The sequence below is a fragment of the Drosophila takahashii genome, chromosome 3R (genome assembly GCF_030179915.1).
Source record: "Drosophila takahashii strain IR98-3 E-12201 chromosome 3R, DtakHiC1v2, whole genome shotgun sequence".
NCBI lineage: Eukaryota > Metazoa > Arthropoda > Insecta > Diptera > Drosophilidae > Drosophila > Drosophila takahashii.
Genome location: NC_091681.1, coordinates 27,420,580 through 27,445,241, shown reverse-complemented (window position 1 = coordinate 27,445,241; position 24,662 = coordinate 27,420,580). Strand labels below are relative to the sequence as shown.

At 43.3% G+C, this 24,662-nt stretch overlaps 3 protein-coding genes across 14 annotated transcripts in view; 2 read left to right on the top strand and 1 right to left on the bottom strand.

Moving 5' to 3' along the window:
- The window catches only part of LOC108065149 (trichoplein keratin filament-binding protein), a 29,705-nt gene extending 5,316 nt beyond the window's left edge, over positions 1-24,389 (bottom strand). Inside the window, exon 1 of the mRNA XM_017153064.3 lies at positions 24,257-24,389. The gene's annotated coding sequence lies outside the window, so the exon portion shown is untranslated. The remainder of the gene's footprint in view (positions 1-24,256) is intronic.
- On the top strand, positions 362-8,499 carry PGRP-LB (Peptidoglycan recognition protein LB). Of its 4 annotated transcripts, none has more exons than XM_017153066.3 (3): positions 362-486; positions 7,592-7,957; positions 8,062-8,499. In XM_017153066.3, the coding sequence occupies exons 1-3, from the start codon at positions 378-380 to the stop codon at positions 8,334-8,336; spliced, it is 750 nt and encodes a 249-aa protein (XP_017008555.2). In that variant the 5' UTR covers positions 362-377; the 3' UTR covers positions 8,337-8,499. The 4 variants fall into 4 exon arrangements, with proteins under 4 accessions (XP_017008555.2, XP_017008556.2, XP_070073543.1 ...); XM_017153067.3 differs by lacking the exon at positions 362-486 and adding an exon at positions 3,089-3,554; XM_070217442.1 differs by lacking the exon at positions 362-486 and adding an exon at positions 7,060-7,147.
- sals (sarcomere length short) lies at positions 10,463-24,647 on the top strand. 9 transcript variants are annotated; one of them, XM_070216535.1, is made up of 9 exons: positions 10,463-10,527; positions 13,727-15,011; positions 21,019-21,142; positions 21,252-21,341; positions 21,451-22,201; positions 23,475-23,582; positions 23,678-23,940; positions 23,996-24,218; positions 24,279-24,572. In XM_070216535.1, exons 2-9 carry the CDS (start codon positions 13,928-13,930, stop codon positions 24,477-24,479), a joined length of 2,844 nt encoding a protein of 947 aa, XP_070072636.1. In that variant the 5' UTR covers positions 10,463-10,527; positions 13,727-13,927; the 3' UTR covers positions 24,480-24,572. The 9 variants fall into 9 exon arrangements, with proteins under 9 accessions (XP_070072636.1, XP_070072638.1, XP_070072637.1 ...); XM_070216537.1 differs by having other exon boundaries at positions 10,480-10,527; positions 13,724-15,011; XM_070216536.1 differs by having other exon boundaries at positions 10,486-10,735.
- The last annotated feature ends 15 nt before the right edge of the window (positions 24,648-24,662 follow it).

The following is a 24,662-nucleotide window of genomic DNA, read 5'->3' as shown; positions in this document are numbered from 1 at the left end:
ATTTGTAGTACTGAAAAACACAATTAAATTAAAAACATCTTTTTTTTCGGTGTGTTTATCTGTACCGCACACCTGTGGTCGTAAAATATCTTTAATTATTGATATGGATATAATACGCTTACTCTCGAACAATGGGGTAAAACTAATTTTCTGCACTCAAAAAGATTGAAAGAGAATACGGACTTCTTTTATTCCAAACGAGTGGATTATGTGTCCATTAGAACTCCCGAACTACCCCCCAAAAAATGGAAGAGCAACTCGAGATTACAAGACCTAATCAAAGGCACCTGTTGGCAGCGGACCGAAATAGTTGAGTTCTGTTCGATGGCTTCGGACTTCAGTTCAGTCAGTTAGCGTCAAAGACATTGGCACGCAGCATGGGCGACAAGGCGTCTGGATCCGTATCCACTAACCCCACAAATCCTCCCCCACCAGTCCTCACGGATTCGGAGCATTTCGAGCAGCGACAGCTGGCCGCAAGTTGCGGTAAGTACCGCCACAACTATTTTGTTGCTAAAACAATTCAACAATTTCCAAGAGCGTTCGAGAAATTTCCCCTTTTTGAAGTGTAATAAATATTGGGTTCGAGGGTCGGTTGCGCGGGGGGCGGAGGGGGTGTGGTCTGCGTGTTTACCTTGCCGCAAGTATAAACAGCAAATAAAATAAAGCAGCAGAGGTAGAGAAAATGAGTCCGGTGATTTGGACTTCCTTTGGCCGGGGCGCCAGAACGCATCTGGCGGTCTTTCGGCGGTGCTCCCCCTAAAATTTTCGACCCGAAAAACCTGTGCTCACACTCTCTCGCAGATACGAAATAAAAACAAATTCAGATTAAGATCGAGATGAAGATGGAATGTGCTTGTTCGCCATAAATCGACGACGGAAAATAAAATGCTGTTAATTTGTCTATCCATCCGATCTCGGCACTCCGACTAAGGCAATTTAATACCCGCCGCATTTGCAGCGGACTTCCCCCAAAACCAAAACGATCCCACCAAGGGGCATCCCCGGACCAAAAAAAAATAAAATTAAATCACACGAATACAAATTAAAAGAGTATGTCCGGTGGCGGTGGTCAAAGAAAGCAAATGACACAGAGAACGGCAGAGATGCTGCCACTAAAGTCACTGCGAAAAAGTCACAGTATTCGGTATAGGAACCGAAATTGTGACCACACACAAAGTATATCGAGATTTTAAAAAGATTAATCCTAATTCGAACAAGATAAACCCTTAAAAAATCGATTACATTCTAATATCTTTAAAGATAAATAAAAAGTATAGGACTCAAAATTTAAAAAAAGGATCTACCAAACTTTCCTCAAAACACAAGAAAATATGGACACACCCTATTCAATTATTAAAGATGAAAATTCAGACTGTGCAATTTCGCATTAACAAGTAATAATCAAATTACAATTATTTCTAAATTTGTATTTGTGCAAATAAAATTAATTTTCCCAACATGGTCAAAAATATTTATTAATTTCATAGACATTACAAAACAATGGGAACATCATTCAAAAATGTCAAAGAGCACAATATAAAAATTTAAAACAAACGCTGTCACCAAAAGCTATAGATACGATTAAATCATTTATTAAATAAAATGTTAGCAACTGCCAATCTTTTATCCGATTTAATTTTATGACTAAATATATTTTAAATACATCGATGACACTGCGAAATTTCCAGTTACCAAAAATCACCTGAAGCTATGGAAATGGGCTCATTCATTTGTCAAATCAAAATACAAGAATAAAACCCCATCTGTGTCTTCAAAAATTGAATAGTAGTATTTTTGAAAGAGGTGGTTAAAACAATAGATGAGTCATAGATTATGAGTGATTTTTTTGTTTCGCGAAACTTTGGCCAAGTAACAGTGACAATAATAAATTGTCATGTAGAGACAACAATTACAAACTGAAACCTTTGCCATTGTTGAGTGTCGAAAAGTGTCTGCAGCTGGTTGATTGCGAACTTAGCCCACTAACAATTGTTCATACAACTATTGTTTGGAGAGATTGTCAACAAAGTTCCCCCTGACTGATTTATGGGCTCGATAGGGAGCCCTTATCAGCGGCAACCTTCAAGACTGACCGATATTGAACTACTTGAATGTGTGGAGTGCCTGCCCAATTCAATCCATATGATCACCCATCCGCATCACGATGCCCTAATCGTCATAAACCAAAACAGTTATAATTGTTAATCACTCGCCCCTGTCGGAAGTTGTGATTGCGAGGCGTGAATTTTGCCCTATAGCCTAGGCAACGTTTTCAATTTCAATGATTAACCCTAATTGCATATCAAAGTGATAGGCCAAAGTATACTCATTTCGTGCACGCAGAGAAAAGTGGCTTGATAATTTTGAATATGAATAATAAAAATGTAAATTGATTACACAAATAATGACCGAAACAAGATAAAAAGATAGAATTTTATATACAAATTTTTTAGAGAATAAATTAAATAAATAAAATGTTCTTAAATGTGCAAAGCTTTGAAATAAAGTCGCAATTAAATAAAAAAAACAATATAAATATAATATTTATTTTTATATTATTAAATATTATTGCAAGTCCAAGTACACCATTTTTCTTTTTATGCGCCCATATCTATAAGGCGGAGTGCCTACTCACGCTGACACGTGTGGGGGCCCTCGTAACACCAGTGCTCGAAAAAGAACCCTTCGGATGGGAAAAAGTACCGGCGATCGGAAGAGGTGAAATGCGGTTGAATGGGGCCAATGAATTCGCAAAGGCATGGGTAATTCACCGCAAAATGCTAGATCGCCGTATTAAATTTCCCTAAAGACCACAGCGTGACCTTAGCGGAACTTAGTGGCTGATAACAGCTTTATCAACTTCAGCCTCAGCTGCGACGTCGACTGAGGCAGCGGCGGTAGCGCAGGCAGCGGCGGTAGCCGAGGCAGAGGCGCCAGCAGAAAGCTCACTCCGGAGAGCGGTAGCGGTCGCGAAATCGAAAATTAAAGAGCGAGCGGCGAGAGCGATCGGGCCATAAGTTTCATGCGATTAACCATTTGTTTGGCATTGCTCCTACGGCAGCAGCAGCGGCAACAACAATCAGCAGCAGCAGCAGCAGCGACGCCAACAGCGACGTCAGCAGCGACGCGGTGCGAAATCGGTGTGAATTTTTCTATAAACTCGGGCCCGCCCTTATGCTGGCCAACATTCGCGCTTGTGATACCGAGCATAAGGCCGCAATGCGAGCAGAAAGCTGCCAAACCAAAGTCTGACCTTCACACACCGTCGAAATTTCGCACAACTCTTGCCACAGCTTGCCTACAAATAACAAACACGGCAGCAAACAAACAACGAAACAAACAACCCAACAAACAAACAACAATCAACTAAAAGCCAGCAGCAATCGACACAAAAGTTCCTAAATCAAAGTCACATTTTGTGCGCGCACACAAGTTCCTAAGTAGCTGAAAAGCCAGAGAGACAATTGCAACAGCATCAGCAAACAACAAGCAACATCAGCAAACAACAAGCAACATGACAGCACTGGGATTAGTTTTGCTATCCATGATGGGTAAGTGCCGGGTGTTAGAGAGTCTTCCTTATCGACATGCCCCTGAGAGTACGATATACGAAATTGGGGAGATAGCGAACCGCCTTATCGCAGTAATGGTTAGGTTTTTATTTTTTTGAATTCCTGAGCGCCCATCAACTGCAATCAGCGTCAGCTGAGCAGTGATAGCCCCACGATAATATTAATATATTCAGCGAACTCTGATAGGTGTTCCATATATAATATATGCACAATTTGCCGTCAGATATGTGATTTTTTGTTTCAATTAATTACTGACATTTAACAAAATTGTCATTTACGGCCTGACAGCCAGCGGGCGAGTGAAATGGTTTTTGATTTTAATATTCATAATTATATTCGCACCCTAACCGACGCTCAGAGTCGCTTATCAAGTTCCCCGGCTTAAAGACGCATTTCAGAGAGGAAATCGGCGTTCTCGCTCTCGAATAAAAATATCAATGAAACTTGATATCAGTATACATTTTTATATTGAGCCAATTATGACCATAATAAAAAGAACAAATTTTAAATATTCCCTACGTTCTTGTGAATAAACGAAAAATAAGCACGTAACATGTTAATTTTTTAAAGGTGAATGCAAATATTTGAGTGCGTTTTTGTGGAATAGACAAAAGTAGTAAAAATATTGTTTGTGGAATGGAATGAAAAGGTATAATAATAATAACGCCTGTGGAATAGAATATCCAATTCAATTTCTTAAGAAAAACTAAAACAGAAATTCTTTAAATATTATTCAAAGTCATGGCTGAAATTCTTGCTTGAAAACAGAATATTTTTTAGATGATTAGATTTTTGTGTCAACCTAAATGTTTTATGGTTCCGGTTGAAGACCCAGAAAATCAGACAAACATGTTTGTTTCAAAATTTAAAGGTCAAAGGCTAGATCAAAAATATAAACTAACAAAATAGATTAAAATATATTAGCAAAGGGAATTAAATCATCGGCTTTTCGACCTAGAACGTTCGCTTTCTTTTCCGGTTTTGTTTGTTTTTTCTCTCTTTTTTTACTGATTTTATTGTGTTCTTTTTTCTGTTTGTTTGCTCCGGGTACTTTTTGTTTTCCCGTTGTACGGGTATTGGTCGTTTTTTTTTTGCCGGTTGCCTTTTAATTCTTGTTGTAATCGAGCGTGACTTAATTTCGCACATTCCCCCGAAACAATGTATTGCTGCACGGATATTTGTTTAATGGCAGACTGACGGGCTGCTCTTCGGCATCGTCAACATACATAATAATATTGAAATGTCTCTATTATGTGCTTTGCCTGATTAAAAACAAACAACTACCTAAGGGACCACTCCACTACACTCTCTGTGTGTGTGTGAGTGTTTGAGTATTTCTGCCACTCTAATTATTCGCTGGTAATTTAAATACTTCAATTATGCGAGAATTTAATCAGCGCGGCAACTCGGGCTCGATAAACCGTCCGTGGGATTAATCGAAAATTATCAAAGAACTTTGCGCCTCTGCCAGCGAAATTACTTTTTGCGGAGTGCAGGTAAAAGCTCAGGTGGGGCGATAGTTTGGCATTCGAGGGTGTGAATTGGGGGAGGGACTATGTGTGTGCAAACACTTGTTCACACAAAGTTTGCAACATTGATTAGGCCGACGGGTTTTAATGTTTACTTTATTAGGCCGCGTAATTAGGGCAGCAATTAGGGGAGCGGGGTGATTTCCAGCCCTTCGTGCTCGGCTGTAAATATAAATGTAATTAACATGTTACACACACACTAAAAACTAAGCGGCATAAATTAAACAGCCAACGATTTGGCAGTCACCCCACATCCTCGTACTCCTGCTATTTCCTGCTCTGTTTATTATTCAAGCACGTGCCGCCGATGAAGTCCAGGATCCAGAATCCTGGATACCGGATAGGTGCCAAACTGCGGGCGCGACACTCGCAACCAGATGCGGAGAAAGTGACAGCATTCGACATCCTTAATGGCAGTTTTTATAAAATTCAAATTTAAATAGATTGAACGATGAACTAAAACATTACAAGAGAAAACCCGTATTTTCTGTTCAAACTATTATTTAAATATTTCATTTAATATTCACTTCAACACCTTCTAAAACATAACGGCCTTTACTCGGGTGTTAAAAGCTCGAAAAGCATATAAAAGCATATTTAATAGGGAAAAATAAAAACAATAAGACAGTTTAGGGACAGATTAAACGGAGCTTTTCCCGAATCTAATTAATTTAGGGGTTCTTTGTATTCCTAAGGAAACTTTAAAGCAACCAATAAATAGCTAATAAATAATGTGAAACGCACGTTATGGTTATTATATTATTATTGTTTAAAAGTGCTATTATATTGACCCCGACTGTGTGTGCCCACGCAACTTTCGCTCTTCGTAAATTTTAATTAGAAACTGCCGCTATTAACTTAGTCAAGTGCTGCGTCTCCTGTTTCCGTCGCCCGTTTTTCCGGCTTTTCCATCGGCACCCGCTCTAAGTTTTCCGTATGCATATAAATGCTAAGGGCGTACTCCCTCGCAGGCGCAAGGGGCGGACCGAAGTTTTGGCAGACGCCGGAAAACATGCCAAGGCGATGAGTGCAAACTCCCCTTCCCCGGAACTTCCCTTTTATGTTTGCCAACTCCCGGGCAGCATACAGAAAGCAGAATTTGAATGAAATAGTTTTCGGATTGGAGTCTGAGTTTGAATTTGAATTAGCATTTGCATTTATGACTCACGGAGGGGAACCAGGGCCAAACGGAACTGAACTGAGCTCGCTCCGGCCTTTTCTCCGGCCCGCAGTGTCAACGGCCAAGCGCCACGCCATTGATAGATGATACCCGACCCGTAGCACCTGTTGCGAGTCGGCTTCCTCTGCCATTTGGCTTTCAGGCATTTCGCATTGAGCGCTTTAAGCTGAGTCACGGTGATGTGGCCTAAGCCAAAACGAATCGAGAATGCCCTACTGAGCCAGCAAAATAGATACATCTGATATCTGAAGATAGTCCGCGATTTTCATCCCGCGAACACAGCGAGCAATTTTCTGTGCGCCAATGTAAATATTTACCTCCACTACTAAGGCCTCGGAAAATATTGCGCAAAATATATAAAAATAATATACATGCAATGTTTGGCTTGAAGTTGGGGCCAAATATTTATTTTTGAAGAGTAAAAATACTTTTTTTAGTGCTGCCTGAATTTTCCGGCCAACTAGTGGACTGAGGAAATGTGCTACAGTACTTTAATAAAAACTTTACTTGAATATCACACCAATAACCCTCGCTTTTACCCTGGAATATCGAACACACACATATGTGTGAATGCGAAATCAAATAAAAATCACCTATAACATCGGCAGTTTAGCATATTTGATTCCCGCTCAGCGAGCAGCAACTGATGACGATCGCTATTGCCAATCGGATCGACGATCGGCGACTTGTTTTTTCGCTCGTAACGGGGATTTTCAGCGGAATCGGGGAGTCGCGGAGTCGGTGGACGTCAGTTGAAAATCGTGGCTCGTCGGAACCGAACCGCAGCCACCGCCGCAGAAATCCGCAGACAGCAGCGCCGCGTGGGGAACCCGGCTATCATTTATCAATGGAATGTGAGCGATGTACGGTAGCAACGCCGCAGACCGCACGACCCCCATTTTTTACACACGCCCCCTTTGCAATTAGGGCCGACAAATGCTGACTGTCTTGGAAGTGCCAGAGTTTTAGTGTGCCAGATATAACTCATGGCAAAAGTTAAAATTGAACTTGTTTACGCCACGCTAAGGAATTCACGAAAATAAATGTAAACAAAACGGTTCACACCGAAAACAAAAATTTAAGAGCCAAAATTTTCCAAGCGGGATGTACCTAACCACTCATCGAAATTCAAGTGAATTTAATAAACATTTACAAGAATTCGGAAATATAAATTTAAATTTAATATTTAATCATTACCTAGTGATAATTTCAGATTGTGTATTCTAAAACCGGATGTTTAGAAAGTTTAATTATATTTATTTACAAACCCAGACTAATCCAAGATCCCTTTATCTATATATTTTCAGGCTATAGCCAGCCCGCTGTGAATCTGGGCGAATCTGGAGTGGCCAACGCTCGACTCCTGTCCCGCTCCGACTGGGGTGCCCGGCTGCCCAAATCCGTGGAGCACTTCCAGGGTCCCGCCCCCTACGTGATCATCCACCACTCATATATGCCCGGCGTTTGCTATACCACGCCGGACTGCATGAAGAGCATGCGCGACATGCAGGACTTCCACCAACTGGAGCGCGGCTGGAACGATATCGGCTATAGCTTTGGAATCGGCGGCGATGGGATGATCTACACCGGAAGGGGATTCAACGTTATTGGAGCTCATGCCCCCAAGTACAATGACAAGAGCGTGGGCATCGTGCTGATCGGAGATTGGAGAAGTGAGTACAGTTCTTAATATATATTTAAAGGATTTAAGGATTATTCTATAATTTGTACCGTACTTTTTCCCCAACTCTTTACTAATGACCTCTCTTCCTTTTAGCTGAACTGCCTCCCAAACAGATGCTGGATGCGGCCAAGAACCTAATCGCCTTTGGGGTCTTCAAGGGTTACATTGACCCCGCCTACAAGCTGCTGGGCCACAGACAGGTGCGGGACACCGAGTGTCCCGGGGACAGGCTGTTCGCTGAGATCACCGGTTGGCCGCATTTCACCCTCCTAAACGGCACCGAGACCACCACTTCGGCACCCGTGGAACCCCACGTCCATCCACAGCCGGTGGCGCCCCAATCCCCGCCAGCTGCGCCCAAGGTCTAGGCTAGGGGTCTGGGGAACTCATCCCTCGCAACAGCAGTTTAAGAGAAGCCACAACGAGCTCGGCTCCCCGCACAACGCCAAGGAGTTCATTCAGTATTCATTAGATGTCTCTTCGAACATTTCACAAATAAAGCAATTTCTAGATGATAACACTTAAACATAACCCCCACAGCTCTTTGGCTCTTTGTATCCGAACACGCGACTCGACGGCCACAACTCCCACCCTGCCGTTCGCACTTGTCAAATCAAATAGCAATTAATTTGTGTCAAATTCGATTTCGATGGCACAAGTTTTTGGTCGGCACGCGGCGCTGAAAATGTCGGCGAACCCGCAAATCGAAAGGTTTTTCCGACCATTTGACATTGGCTCGCCATGGGGGTCGTCGTTTTGGTGGGGGGTTCCATAAGCTGCAATCCTCACATGTGGAAAAACATTTCGATTCTAGGTCCAACCGATGAATTAATAAAGCCTCAGGGGATGTCGCAATCGCATACTGAAATTCCAAACCAAAACGCAATCGCCTTAAAGCGGATTTTTAAAGTCCCCAAACATATGCGGGATGTTTTATGAAATAAATACATATATAATTAATATTTGCGCAAAACGGTTAGATGGCTCGGTAGCAAAATGAAATATCAAATGGTTGCAGAGCGAAAATTTCCACTGTTGGTGTGGGCGTGGGAATATTTGCTGTTTAATTTGGCATACTTTTTGGCTGCTGCTGACAAAACAAATTAGTGGCGTGCTTTCAGGCGAAGCTTTATAAAAAAATTTAAAAACATGTTTTCCACAGCGCACATTGCAAGTTAAATAAATATTTGTGGTAGTGACATGCTCCTTAATTATTTGTTTTCGCTCAGTTGGAGTTTTTTGATTGAATTCACCGAGATATGAGTTTCATTTTATCAGAGTAAAACCCTTTTATTGTTTGATAGAAGTATGAGAATACAATTGTAGTGCTAGAATGCCAGAATAAAATAAATCAAATTAAATAAATAAAACAAATTAGAAAAAATAAATAAATTTCCCTATCGGAACACTCATTTCTTGTGCTCGATATAAAAATCTGACTTCTCATAAATCGTGTTATCTCATAAATTAATATGAATGTTGTTTAATCAGTGGGCAATTAGGGTTATCTGTTTATACTAAAAAACTCTTTCGATTAATAGAAGTATGAAAATTTAATTGAAGATATATTTTATATTTAGGGAATAGGAAAAAATATCTCATCTGTGCACTTTAGAAATCTATTGATCTCATTAATTTATGACATAAATTCAATTAAAAACAATTCATAACACTTGGTTATTAATAAGGCAATTAGCGTTATACTATACTTAATCAAAATCCTAAGAATCTCAAACATATCTTATCTATTTGTTAACCAATTAATATTAATATTAGTCTAGCCCTAGTCCAATCGATATGCGATCAGTGGGACTTAAAATATAGCCACGCACTGTCCGATCGATCCATCGATCGATCGATTGCACCGCTCCCCCGAAATGTCAACCACAATTGAGTGAAACGCGGGAGCAACCACTTAGTAGACAATGTAAATATTGAAAGCGAATCGGAGAGAAGTAACGCATTGCGACCGGACAGACCATCGAACAGAAGCACTAATGGGTTTGGACTTTCTAGACGAGTGGTTTTTATCACAGGGTAAGACGTCCCACCCACCCACTCCCCCTGAAATTAGCTGCGACGCCCACGCCGCTCGAGAAACTTGCGTAATTGCGGCCCATTGAATGTGAGGAGTCCGATAAGAGGCGCCTAATGAGCGGATAACGAGGGGTCATATAGAAGCGCGAAAGGGGGTAGCTGTATCCTTGAAGCGGGCCACATAGCTGGTTATTAATAATTCCATTGAACTGCACCTGGCATAAGGTCAATCGTATCCGCTATATCACCCATACGCCCCATCCCCCCGTGCCGAAACCGAAAAAGATGCTAAAAATATTCCTCTGTCGGTCAACAAAATTTTCATTTCACTTGATTCTGTTCTCCCCAAAAAAAAGAGATAATGAGAGGAATCCCAAGAGAGATTTTACATATTTCGGAGAGCGAGTGGGAAAATTTTAAAAATTTTCAGGCATCGCCGTGCCGTTGGAAAATGTATGAATTTAGTTTTTGAAACGCCGTCATAGGCGCTGCTGCCTCCGCTGCTGAAAATTCACTCTCTGTGTCCGTGTTTTTGTGTGTGGTGCTTGCGGTTGTGGTGGTGTGCGGGTGTCTGACCCAACCAGCACACATATATAGTTCAAATAGATATATATATATATACGAAAAATAGATATATATTCAATATATAGTCCAACAACGCGAACGTGCAACGCAAACTGCAGCGAGCGAATGAACCAATTAATACACATAATAAAAATCTGAAAAATCCGTGAAATATCCAAAAATATAGCACCGCCACATATTCGTGTACATTTGGGCGGCGAAATGCGCAGAACTTGCGAAAGCGCTTTGCTCAGCTCTTGTCAACTGGCCAATCGATCTAATAAATCTCTCTGGAGGGGCGTTATGAATGGCCGCCGTTCCCAAAATATCCCGGGCGATATTTTTAAACACTTTTGTTGACAGGCAATCTTAGGATGAAATATGGCCGGGCATTAGCTGTTAGTTGCCATTCCAAACACGATTCCGCGCAACTTTCGAGTCAAATTAGCCAGTCTCGTTAGCAATTTTAATTGAAATTTCATTTTTGTCGGCCTCTGTTTTACTCTCTTCGCACATCCTCTGCAATCCTTGGAATACAGTCGTACTTCCCAACGTCACTTTACTTAAGAAAAAACTAAAATTGATTCACTGATTATTTTTTTCAGAACTTCTATAGTTAATTGGTCCTATTAAATTTTAATTTTTGAAAAAAACGCTTTATTGTTGAAATTTAAACGATTTTTAATTTTAAAATATCGATTACACAAAATACAAGTGAAAACAGCTTAAAATGCATTTAAAGCAAAATTGAGATTTTCATTTCAGTGGCATTTTAACCATTATCTGTTTTATTATCCGGCAAGTTTTTGCCATGGAAGTCGGACTGTATTTCTAAGTATAATTTTTATTTGCATGTCATGTTTAATTAACGCCTCCATGCAGGAAAGACCGAGAAAGTGTTCGTCGCTCCGGCCAAAAAATTTGCAATTGGCCCGGACGAGAGGAATTGAAATGAATATGGTGAATGTATAGGAGGTTTTGCCGGTGGGGGAGGGGGTTGACGCTTTTGGACCCGCCATGGAATGGCAATGGAATGAAACGAATTCGGATTTCATTCTGCCTCTTCGAGAGATCCCCTCTGACATCCCCATTTTTTGGCCTTTTTTCTCCTCCATACACCCGATTTTGTGTACGTTTTGCTGTCTACTTTGTGAAACGAGCCAGTTGAATAAAAACAAAAGCAACAATAAAAGCAAAACAAAATGGATGGAAGGGAAAAAAGGCGAAAGACGAAAGCGCCAGAGATATGTTTCCTTTTATTCTTTCGATTTGGTTCCGTTTTGTCTCTCCCACTTGGGCAGTTTTCTCTCGCCGCCTGTCTCTTTCACTTTTTTCCTCACTTTTTTTCACTTTTTTCCACTCTCGGCGGCACAAAGAACCTAAAATTAAATATTTTCGCCTTTTACATATCGCAGCCAGTGGCAGAGCAAATCGTTTCTGTTATTGTTTTTGTTGCTCTATTCCCGTACACTCGCTCCCATTGTTGTTGTTGTTGTTTGTGCTGTTTATTGGAGTGCATATGTACGGACGGACACACACATACGCAGGCGTTTAGCTGGACATTCACGCGGCACATACTGTGTTTATACGATGCCGAATTCACGCTATCATTTCACGCTTTCGGCCGATTCGTGCTTGTATAAACGCCATTTCGTGAATTCGGCAACACACGAAAGTTGGCTATGATTTCAGCCCAAAAGCGTGATTTGGTGATATGCAATCTGGTAACTCTGTAAAAAATTATTGACGTTGCCAGATCGCTAGAAATTGAAGGCCTTTTATAGGCCATTTCTCTAATCAGTGGTATTAAAAATTAGATATTTTTACCGGTCCGGCATCCCTATCAGCTGAGAGTGAATAAAAGCATGAATTCTCGGCTGTCGTATAAACAGGGGCTATTTCTATATCGCGCTTTCAAGAAATCGTGATTGCTATCGTATAAACATAGTAACAGTGGCGGTCAAAAAAGTAGTGGTCGCCGAAAGTTTAAGTGGTCTGCAAAGGCATTTTTCGCCTTCCTTTTCCCCAATTAGTGCAGGAAAAGTTGCAAATTGTTGTTTACATTTTCCTAGAAATGAGGTCATTATAAATTCATAGTGGAGAGCAGAGAAAGGCTTCTCGCTCAGCAAAAGCAAATAATTACATTTTCAATTACTTTATTTGCATACAAAATTAAAAAGTTTCTAATAAAGACTACGAATAAATGATCATAAATCCATTATTATTTAGGTCCTTGGAGTACTAGAAGTTTCTTAAACCAATTGTAAGTTTAGGAAAGTTTTACTTTAATTCCGAAACTGATATTCATGCCTCAAATTTGTTTTTACTAGAAATAAATGCTCAATTAGACTAGCAAATGGTACAATATGTTTTTCCAATATCGTTTAGGAAATTTGTTTTCACAAATGCAAATATTCGGTCATTAAAGCTTCTCCAATACGTAAACATCTCAGAAAATTAAAATCAATTGGGAGATATAGGCAGCTGTAGATATAGAACGTCAATTAATCTCCGCGATTACTATGTAATTCGGGGTAATCTAAATAGCTATAGTCGTCCTACACATTTGACTGTAACTGTAGCCGTTTTTGCGAACGCCTGCAAAAGCATTCCACTCAGTTGGGATTTGTTGATGCATTTGTCCCGGCCCCCGGGCCCATCCTCCTGGTATTCCTCTCTATATATTCCTATATCTATCCCGTTCGGTATCCATGAATGTCCCTGTCCATGACTATGACACAAAGGCCTACATTTTGTCGCTCTGTAGAAACGGCGACACAAGCAACAACAGCAACGGCTAGCAAAGCTAATGAGCGCATTCAGTTAAAAATAACATTGAAAATGAAACATACCCAAATATACACGAATTGAAATGAATTGAATCGGATTGAAAATATCTCAAACAGCTGTTGCTCATCGTCGGCAGCGGACCAAGAATAAAATTCCTAGCAACAAATTCGCGCAAAAAAATACATAAAAATCTATTAGAAAAAAATACGCGTAAAAAAAGAATTATCAAGGCGAGGCAACATAAAAAAAACAAGCAAATAGAAAAATAAACGAAAAAAAAATACACGGAAAATCTGAATGAAAGAACTTTTTCGGACAACTTCCCTCGACGGTGCTAATGTGCAAAGTTTTGTGTTTTCATCAGCAGCAACGCCAAGAGAAACGGGAAAAACAAGCAAAGAATTCACGGCAAATTATTTAAAAAGAGTGTGCGAATAGACGGGCGACGACATCGGCCCCTGGAGAATTTAACAGAAATAATACCGGGAAAATAGAAAAAATAAACCAGCAGAGGAAGTAGCGGAGAAAAGTCGAGAAGACCGCAAGCAGTTTCAACAGCGACGACGAGATGCCGTTTGTGACGCCCCGTGCGGGAACAAGCAGTGCAAGCAGTGCGCCCGGCGGACGCACCACATTCCGCCCGCCATGGGTGAAGGACGATGGCGGCACCACTGCCACCAGCACCGCCACAAAGCCCAGCGCCACGCCATGGGCAAAGAAAACAGCGACCACAACGGCCGCCACTCCGGCGTCCAAGGAAAACGGAGAAAAATCCACTGCGACCAAGCCAAAGGCTGCAGCCACCACCACTGCAGCCGCGAAGAAAACCACCTCAGCCACCCCTGAGCCGACCAAGAAGGTGGCCGAGCCAGCCAAGAAGGTGACGGAGCCCGTGAAGAAATCTTCCCTGGCCACAGCGGCGGCCAAGAAGACACCGGAACCTGTGAGCACCAAGAAAGCGCCGGAGCCAGTCAAGAAAGTGGCGCCCACCGTGGGGCTCAAAAAGCCCGTGGCCACCACCTCGGCACTGAAGAAGAAGAAAGAGCCGACACCGCCACCCGAATCCTCCTCCGAAGAAGAGGAGAGCGAGGAGGAGGAGGAGGAGGAGACCGAAGAGGAAACCGAGTCCGAGGAGGAGGAAAGCGAGGAGGAGAGCGAGTCCGAGGAGGAGGAGAGCGAGGAGGAGGAGGAGGAGGACACCACAGTGGACGAGAAGGTGCCCGAGCACGTGAAGAAGGCGGCCCAGCTGCGCCCCACCACCGTCAACAAGAAGCCGGAACCGGAAAGTGAGTTGAGCCAACGTTTTACCATGGAGAAACCCAAGTTACGCAGCGTGGTGGTCAAGCGGGACAAGTCCTTGAAAAAGATGGCCACCGAGGACGACGACGAGGCCGAGGAGGGCGAAACGGAGGAGGAGCGCGACAAGCGGCGCCGCTTCAAAATGGAGAAACCGAAGCTGCGGCACGTGAAGCGCGAGGAGAAGCCCCTGCCCAGCAAGAGCACCGACGACCTGGCCAAAATCCGGCCTGTGCTCAAGAAGGTACCCAAAATCGATGAGCTCCTCAAGGAGCCGAAAGAGGAGCCCAAGCCCGAGTTTACGACCAAGACCCTGCGCAAAGCGTCCATAAAGCGCGAGCCGAGCATCAAGTGCGGTAAGTTGTCCGATCTCCGATCTCAGCCAGCTCCTGTGATGGAACCTAACCCGATGCCCGACTGGATTAACCCGATTAACCTCTGCGAATGGATCGACTCAACAAGCGCTGTAAATTTTTGCCCCTCTGCTTCTCTAATGTCTAATGTCTAACCAGAAATGTTTGATTTACGTTCCGTGGAAGGCTGTGGGTCTGTATATTCTATATTCTATATTTTTTCGCATTTTCTGCCTTTGCCACTCTCATCGGCCCTGGCCAAAAGGCAAGGCCACTGGGAGCGCAGCAAACAAAACAAATAATAATGCGTCACCATGGCGTATGAGCGATATGTGCAAAAACAAAAAATCTCTCATTGGCGATGGGAACGTGAGGATTGTTTTTAAGAGATTATATGTGTCATAGTCAATTTATTTTTGGGTGAAACATTTTGTTTGCACAAGCATCGATGGCAAACGTTTTACGGGGCGTATGAGTTATAAATCATTCAATTACCATGAAAATACCTGTGAAATTTTATACGTATGCTAATACATCACTCATTCGGATTTTAGTTGGGTTTATGTAATTAATTACTTGTTGAAGGAGTCATATTTCTCAATTAGGGTAACTTTTCTAGGAGGTGGGGCTTACAACACACACTATTAAAACCAAATTAAATCCTGATAAATATTTTGAGCAATATTTTCAACATATAAATGTCCAATATAGAATTTCAGCATTGTGTTGGTTCTAGCGAGGGCTTTTAAATCGCCTCCTTTAATTTACACTGAGAAATATACCCTCACGCTGCCATCAATGTCTGTTACATGTCGCTCACAGGCATCGCTGTCTGCTCATTTATAAAAACGCAGGAAAATATACGGATTGCAAGTGTCTGTATGCAGCGGGCCCGTACTCATATAGAAATATGGGAATTTATATACTTGAAATGAATGTGTAAAAAATATTTCATCAAAATGTTTCGCCCAAACAAAAACCACAAAGCGCACACAGACAAGGGACAAGAGAACAACGGTGTGGGAACAGCGGGAACAGTGGGAAAAACAAGGCTATAAAGCAATATAAATATCATATTTTATTTATTAAATTTTAGTGAGTGTTGTGCATTGAGCCGAAAGAGGCGCAAAGTGTTTTCCTGCCTGCAGTTGCGAGTGGGCTTTATTTGGGTTTCCATCTCGTTTTTCGTTTTCCGGGGAGGATCCCTATACCATTCGTCGCTCGTTCGAAAGGGCAAACAATATAGCATAACAAAGGTATATATGCCGGAGCAAATGTTCTCTAATTCCGTATTTATTGCCACACACACTCAACTCTCGAGGAGCTTGTAATTTTGTAATGGACTTTCCTGCCGCGAGGCTGGGCTCAATTGGCGGTAAAAGAGCAAGAGCAAGGCTTTCGAAAAACAAAGAAACCAAATGTTGCATAAGTGTGCTGTCACCTGGCCTCAAAATTGAATTGCAGAAAGCCGCCTCGAGTTCTCCTCGCATTCCCCCTGGGAATTTCCTGCAGGGCAGGCAACTAAAATGAAGTGAAAAGCTCGTTAGGACCTCCTGGCGGTGGAAGGAGCGGTTCAAAAAGGCTACGTGTGAGGCAGTTAACTTGCCTTTGTCCCCGTCCTAATCAGTGGGCAATAACGTGACCGCAAATGCCTCCTAATCTTGACCGACAAACAAAGGGATCGAAGAGGCGGAGACTGGCCAAAGAGGTCACTAAATAAAATGACCAAAAAACGATGTCCGCCAAAAATAAAACAGGCCAACGTTTGTCCTTTTTAAAGCTGTCACCCTATCAAACAAAAACAAAAACCGAACCAAAAAAAAAAAGGGGAGCAGCCGAGAAACATTTATTTAATGTGTTCGGGGCGAATTCTTGAGTAGAAAGGGTCCTCCTGAGTGGAGTGGAGGTTTTTTTTATGGTCTAAGACAAAATTCATGATTATTGCTCATTCTGTCAAAACTACAACATAAAATGGAATGTTTTAAAGCCAGATGAGGAATGGCGCGGAGGCACAAGGACACGGGCGGCCAGAGTTTTGGTCTCTTAACTTTCCTTTCCCTCGAAAAACTCGCAACTATCGAATGATAAAAGGCCAACTCGGACTCGAATTGGAAGTGAATCTTCGGGGGGAACCGAAAGCTGCCAAAGATATATGGGAATGAGCTTGATAGAGTCTAACTAAATGCGCCATTTATATTCAAATATCCGCCACTAAAAAACAAAACGAAATAAAAGACGGCGCTGGCCGCAAGTTCCCCGTCTTAAGAGCCCCAGAATGTCTTCAAAGGACAAAAAGGCGGCAGGACAAGAAATATTTTCTTTTATTTAAATGAGCCTCATCTCTATGTATGCGTGTGTAGATGCGAGACATGTAACGGCTGCGCCCCAATTTTTTTTCCATTCTTTTTTCTCTGGTTTTTGGGAAATTTTTTGCTTTTCCTTTTTCCTTGCCTGGTTTTCCAGGGTCAAGCGATGGGTGGCGATGGTGCAGAGTCCTGGGTCGTCTGCTCGTCATTAGAAATGTCGACTTTCAATAGGTGAGGGTGATTTTCTTTCTGGGTTTTTCGGTGTTTTCTGTGTGTGTCCCACCCAGCGAAGCATAAAAGATGATTAGGCTCTTTCAAATTTCAAAATAGCGTGGTCAAAATGACGTAAAAGGAAATGGTTCAAAGCTCACTCACACACGCATACTCTCTGGCGAATATTGGCCAATAGCTGTTGGCCATAATTATACTGGGCGACAATGAAATGGTTGACTGCATAATTGGATTAGTGTCCCCCAAACGAGAGCAGAACAAATCCAAATTGAAATTGAATTTTCTAATTGGACTTAAGGACCATCACCTGAGGCAAAGGGAATTAAATGGGGGTTACCGTCGAGCGGAAACAGCAAAAATATTTGATAAACAAAGGAAACTTGAAGATAACTAAAGGAACTTTGAAAGTGGCTAAAACTTATTTTATTTATTTTTACAAAAATATTTATAAGTATACCAGTTTATAGAGTCAAAGGGAACAGAAAACCTTAAGCGGATTCTGTAGAAATGAAACCCAAAATGATAAAATATGCAAAAGCCAGAAAATCTCCTTAAAATAGTGAAAATTAAAATTCCCTTCCGAAAGTGAAATCATAAAGAAACGCTTACGGTTTTAGGGTGAAACAACAGCATAATTTCCGAGCTAATAGGGTTCCAAATAGTTGCAAAAAGCCCCATGTAATCCCTGTTAGCCCCTTCGCACTGGCTGCTGGCCAAGTCAGCAACGCTAATCATAAGGAGGAGCATTCCTCCCCTCTTCGCCGTGAAATATATGGGCTGGCTGAGCGGTGCTTCATCATGCCCCGGCAGACAATGAATGAGCGGAGCCTGGAAGCTGGGAAGTCACTCATCGGGCGGCAGGACTCCACTTCTCAGTTACCCAGTACCAGTTCCCCTTTTCCCACTCCAGTTTCCCCGGGTTTCCCGGCACTCCATACTCCGGGTTGATTCAATGACAACGGCAACATTTGTGCATGCATAGAATATTCTGCTGATGATAACACAATGTGCCACCAGGAGGGGCGGGACTTTATGAGGAGGGTGCCGCCACCAACCCAGCGAGAGTGAGCTCGCAAAATTTATGTTTACATACCCCGCTATTCATTCTGCGACGTCGTAAGTGCGGGCTTTGCGGTATATTAAGTGGGTAGCATCATCTCGGAGCTCCCGAGTAGCCCCTACCTACCAGCACTCTTCAGTCCTGGCAGTGCTTGCTTTTTATTTAAATAAGAAATAATTTTGTCGACATGAATGAATGAAGACTTTTATCTGCCCGCCACGGCACCCTTCTTCCTTCATTCTTTCCTCATCGCCTGATGTTGTTTTGCTTTCTTTTGTTTCTTGCTCGCCTCCACTTTTGTTTGCCACTGATTTAGGATAACTGCCGGGGGTCCAAAAAGGGGGGTTTAGTGGTTAAAGGGAGCTCTTTTGTCCATAAATTACTAAACCGAATTAAGCGCAACTCACTAAACGCGTCCTCAATTGGCTGTCCAAAAGTTGACCACGTATTTTAATCAGAGTTCTCGGGGAGCAGTTCATTAACATGCAGACATGGGGGGATGAAATTCATGAGCAGTGGTAGTTTCGCAGGAGGTAGAGCACCTCTAGACAATAATCAAGTTGCTCGTTTGCCCTGATTTTATTCAGCAAAGTAACACGAGTTCGGATTAGTTTCATTACCTCTCTTTTTCGGCTCGGGGGAGGAGGTGTTTCAGATACTAATGCACCGCAAAAGGCAGCCAACCACTTAAAGATTAAGTGCAGATCCAGCCAGGCGCAACCGAGAAACCGAAAAACCGAAAGACCGAGAACCGAAAAAGGAGAAGGTAGACTAAACTGGAGCTCAGACAAAGGATAAAGCCGGGGGTGTCCTTGGTAACCACCCATTTCTCCTCCCCCTCCTGTCAGCCAGGGTTCTATCTCAAACAAAGCTAATTAACAGATTTGTCAGCTTTTCATCACTTGGTGGTGCCTTCATTGTTTTCCTCTTCTTTCTCCTGTTTGACTTTTACACTTTTTAACAACAAGCGGAAAGAGAGAAAAAAGCGAGGGAAATGCAAAGTATTTGATAAGAAATTACAAAAGAAAAGTATGCTGATGTATGTATGCCAGTGAGTGAGTGTGGAAGAAATCGAAACTGGGCAACTTTTTCAATTGTTAATTACGAGGCCAAGGAGGAAAGATGACCTCGAATTGCTGGGAGGTTGGAGGTGGGAGAGAGGTTGTTAGGCCAACAATTTAAGCGGAAATTTATTAGAAACAGCTGGCCGCCAGGGGTGCTCTCGAACACACGGCCAATCCTAATTGGCCTCGTTAACAGAACACCAAGACGAACACGAACTCGAACACGAATAAGAAATAAAGTGAAAAGTGAAGAAGAAGGCGGCAAAGGGTCCCGGCCAGAAGAGTTTAAACTAACTTAAAACCCTGGCTAGTGAGTGGGGCAGCCAGTCGAGCGAGACCCGTACAAAGTAAAAAATGCAATCAAAGTTTTGTGCCACCGCCACTGCCCCCGCAGTGAGCCGAATTGAATGGTGTTAAGGCAATAAAACACCATCAAAGCCAGGTCCACATTTTCAGGGCGAGCACGAGGACGAGAACGGGGCCAAAGCGGAGGCAGGCACTAACTTTTCAATCTCTGCTGCAACTTCCGACAGAGACAGCCATGTGTCTGGGCTCCCATCCCCCCTAGAGGACCCTACACCAAGCAAAACTTTAGATAAACACACTATAAGCCTGTTCTATTCGTCTTTTATTTAGCTTAATGGGAAATAATAAACTAAATTTACGAAAAATGCTAGGCAATTTGTAATAAGAAATTTTAAAACCCAATTTGGAATTAAGTTTATGTTTATAACGGGTACCTTTTGTTGTCAAACAAATATAAAGATCACAGGTTTACAAGAATAACTATATTGGTATTAGGTTTATGTTTATAATGGGTATCTTTTGTTGTCAGAACATACTGAAAAGTTCTCTAAAATAAAAAGATCATAAGTTTACAAATAAGGGGGTTTAAAAACCAACTGTAGAAAGCATTTTTAAATTGTAATTGATAAAATTGTGACCCATTTAGTACTCAATGCATTTGAAAAACTCTAAAAACATTAATAACAATTTACATTTCGAGTGTAGCACCCATCCCATCCATTCTGTTTGCCCTGTATTGATATGTATGGAGCAACTTTGCCCGCAGAGAACGGCTAAATACTGGGGCGGCGAGTCCTCGGGTGGGTGGTGAAATGGGAAGTGGAATAAAGAACCCCGCGGGAGCCGAAAGAACAACAAACAACTGACACAAATTGCAAACTCATTAAATTAAAATTATATTTAATAACCGCGAGTGCACGCAGCGCCCGGCGATTTGCTCTAATGCCCAGCGACCAACAAAAAAACCTCGGCCCCACTTGCACCACTTGCAGCACCGACTAACCGCCACCCACTTGGGTGCATTCCGTGTTTTATTGTTGCAGTTCCCGCCCCGCCGCCGTTGCCCTCGTTGGTGCCCAAGGCTCCGCCACCGCCGCCCCCGCCCCTAGCCCCTGGTGAGAAGAGAGTGCTCTCGAGCAACCAGAAGGAAACCCTCGAGAAGCTCAGGTGAGTGGAGGTGACCGCGTGACCCCGAATACCCAGCGTAAAGATAGCTGGGTAGCTTTCCCCTTTGAGGCGCAGGATGGCCATAATTCCGATTCGCTTCGATTCGCAGGACACGACCCCGAAGGCGCCCGGACTGGTCCGAGATGATGAAGGAGGTGGAGAGCGGCAAGAAGCTGCGCCATGTGGCCTGCAACGATAGGTAATTACCGATTGCAACACTACCAATAATTGAAAAGGGAATCAAAAGGGAAGCAGCTGGAAAATCTTAAGATGGTTAATTAATTTCGTTTAACTCCGATTCACCACAGATCTCAGCCCATCCTGACGTGCAAGTCGATGACCAAAGTGGACGACAAGTTCATCTACGAGACGGAGAAGGGCAACTCGCACAACAAGCTGCTCAAGCAGATCCAGGGCGGCATAAAATTAAAGCCCACCAAGACGAACGATCGCAGCAAGCCGGTGCTCGATGGACTGCGCAAGTTCCGCCGCCAAATGACCATCGAGGAGCAGCTGCAAAAGTCCCAGTCCAAGGTGAACATGCTCAGCGAGGCGCCCAGCAGCCATGCCCTTGGTCCAAGCAGTGCCGTCGCTTTGGGAGCCGGCAGTTCCCGGCCCAGCATCGTTTCGGCCATGTCCATCGACGAGGAGAGTCCCGACGAGCTGGACGACATCGACAAGATCCGCGATGATCTGCAGAGCACCAAGCAGATGCTGGCCCTCGAACTTCGCAATCGGGAGGCCCAGGAGCGCGAGAACAAGAAGCTGCTGGCCAAGATACGCACCCTGGAAACGGAGCTGGAGCGTGAGAAGTCCAGAGAGAAGAATCTCGAGTACGGATCCAATGTAATTGTGGCCACCATGGATCCCACGCCCACCGCCGAACAGACCTACGTGAACTCGCTGAAGCGCGAAGTGGAGGATGCGCGCAAGGTGTCCAAGGAGGTGGAGCAGAACTACCAGAGCACCAGCGAGCTGCTGGTGGAGGCCAAGACGGAGATCGAGGAGCAGCGCCGCCAGATTCAGTTGCTCGAGAGGAAGCTGGCAGCAGCTCTACAGGTGAGTCGGTATTTTGGATGGGGGTTTGATAATATTGTGGGATGTCGCTCAAAGTGTTGTCAGTTGAGACTAGGATTTCCATTCGGTTAACCAAAGGATTACAGCGTTTTCTATTTAATTTTCCAACCACTCTAATGTAAATACTAATAATAATAATTCAGTTTTTAATAAGTTCAAAGCTTAATTCCTCTTTTTTACCCCTATATCATTACCCTCCGTAAGAGTAATTATCCCCAAGGGTTTACCCCCAAGCTAGTCCTTCTTTCTTGTTTTTAGTCAACTCAACGGCGTCGCCTCGCTGCGTCCGCTGAGGGCGGCAAGTAGACGGGAGCAGCTAACGAAGCCAGCGCAATCAGTAGAGTCCTCTCTAGAACCCTCGTTAGAAGTCCCTAGTAGCCACTGTAGCCAGAGAAACAGATCAGCTGACAACACTTGACACGAATCTTGGATGGGTCTGGGAATGGATTGTCCAGGGGCACCCTTTCGTTTCCCCAAAAACTTTATTCCTTCCTTTAAATGCTTCTATAAAAACTGCACATGAGGCTTAGGGACCAATAAGAAAAATAATTGCAGCATACTGTAAAAAAAGATGAACAATAAAATCAAGTAGAAGAAAAACATGAAATAGAAATTTGAAACTGACCAAAACCTATTTTCCATTTTACTTTAAAACTCAATTTGTAGAATTTTTCGGAAGCCATATATTTGCTAAATTAAAAAACAGCATGATTATCAGCCTGGTTTCACATTTCTTTTCAAAACAACTAAATTTCTAACAAAATGAAATCAACTTTCTGGGAAATAAACTGAAAAAGTTAGGCGTCCAAGTTGTGCGTATTTAGTTTCAAGCTTTTTTCCCAATGTAAATACCGGACACATGGCTAAATGAAAGGTAAATCTTTATTTTACACAATTTTCATGGCCTGTCATAAGTTTTTCAGTAGCTTAGCCATGATATTTCAACAGGTAATCCACTAGTTTTTCGCCGGGCGACTTTTGAAGATATTTTAATTTTAGTAAATAAATTTCTTGATGTTTAGGGAACTGCTATAGAAATTCCCAACATTGTTCCTTGAAGATCTCGTGTGCTGAAAGCTTTGACTCCAACTGCTACTAGCATGCTGCATGAATGACTATATCTTACCGATTCCGCCCAGACCCAAGCGGAGTTATGACCCGTTGAAGATCAGATTTCCCATCCATCCTCCGAAAGCTTTTCTCTCGCACTCGGCAGCAACTAACCGATTAACCCATTGACGCTCTCTTGCAAAAGGCGACACCAAGCACTAACAGACCGCACATTAGTAATTGCTTTGCTTACGACGACGACGACTACGACGATTGCTTCCACTACGACCACTACCATGCAGCACGGCACCAGGTAAAGCCAGGTCCGGCCAGAGGATGCCCTTGCTAATCTCTGCTTTGTATTCCCTTTTCTCCCATTTTCCAATTCGGATGAATTCCGCTTCGCAGGGAGGAGGTTCCCTGGACGGATCACGGCGACCCAGCGATGCGAACTTCGGCAGGGACAGCTCGCCGGAACTGGAGCCCGAGGTCAGCGAGAGCGATCCCGACGAGCCGGAGGAGAAGAAGGTGGAGCGCAGGGAGCGGCGCTCTGGCAAGGAGCTGAAGATCCTGCGCAGCAAGCTCACCAAGCTGAAGGTCAAGGAGGAGGCGGCCAAGAAGGAGAAGGACGCGCTCAAGCAGGCCATGAAGAAGAACCATGTGATCCTCAAGTGAGTAAGGGATTTGGTAGGTTTGAACTTGGTTCTGAAGCCTTTGTTTTCTCAGGGAGGAGAACAAGAAGTTCAAGAAGCTGGAGAAGGAGGTGCAGAAGATGGCCGCCTCGATGAAGCTGGACGAGGACGACGTGGATGGCGAGGAGAAGGACGAGGACGAGGAGGAGGCCGAGGAGGAGCATGCCACCGAGGAGGGGGAGGATTCCGACGACGAGTCCGAGGAGTCGGATTCGGAGGAAAGTGAGGCGGAAACGGGCAGCGAGTCCGAGCCGGAGGTTAGCTAGGATTATCCTTGATTTTATTACCAACTCACCGGATTTTTCTTTCTGCCGCAGGACTCGCCGAACTCCGCGAAGAAGGCGAATGTGGAGCCGCGGGTGAAGAAGCACGAGAGCCGGTTCGCCGCGATGAAGAAGTGCAACGTGCTGCTCCAGGCGAACGTCGACAATTTGCAGGATCAAATTGTGCAGGTGCGATCGCGGGCCACCAATCTGCAGGACGAACTGGACGCGGTTATCGCCGATCTGGGCTTCTAGTCCCCGCCCGTCTTCTTTTTCTGTTTCCTTCCGTTCCTTGCTCTGTTTATCGAGTGTGTGTGCTTCGAGATTATAAACTTATTTAAACATTTATCGCGTTTATTAACTTTATTTATTATTATTATTTGTTTATAAACAGCGACTAGAGATGGAACAAAAACCAAACAAGAGGTGGAAGTTAGA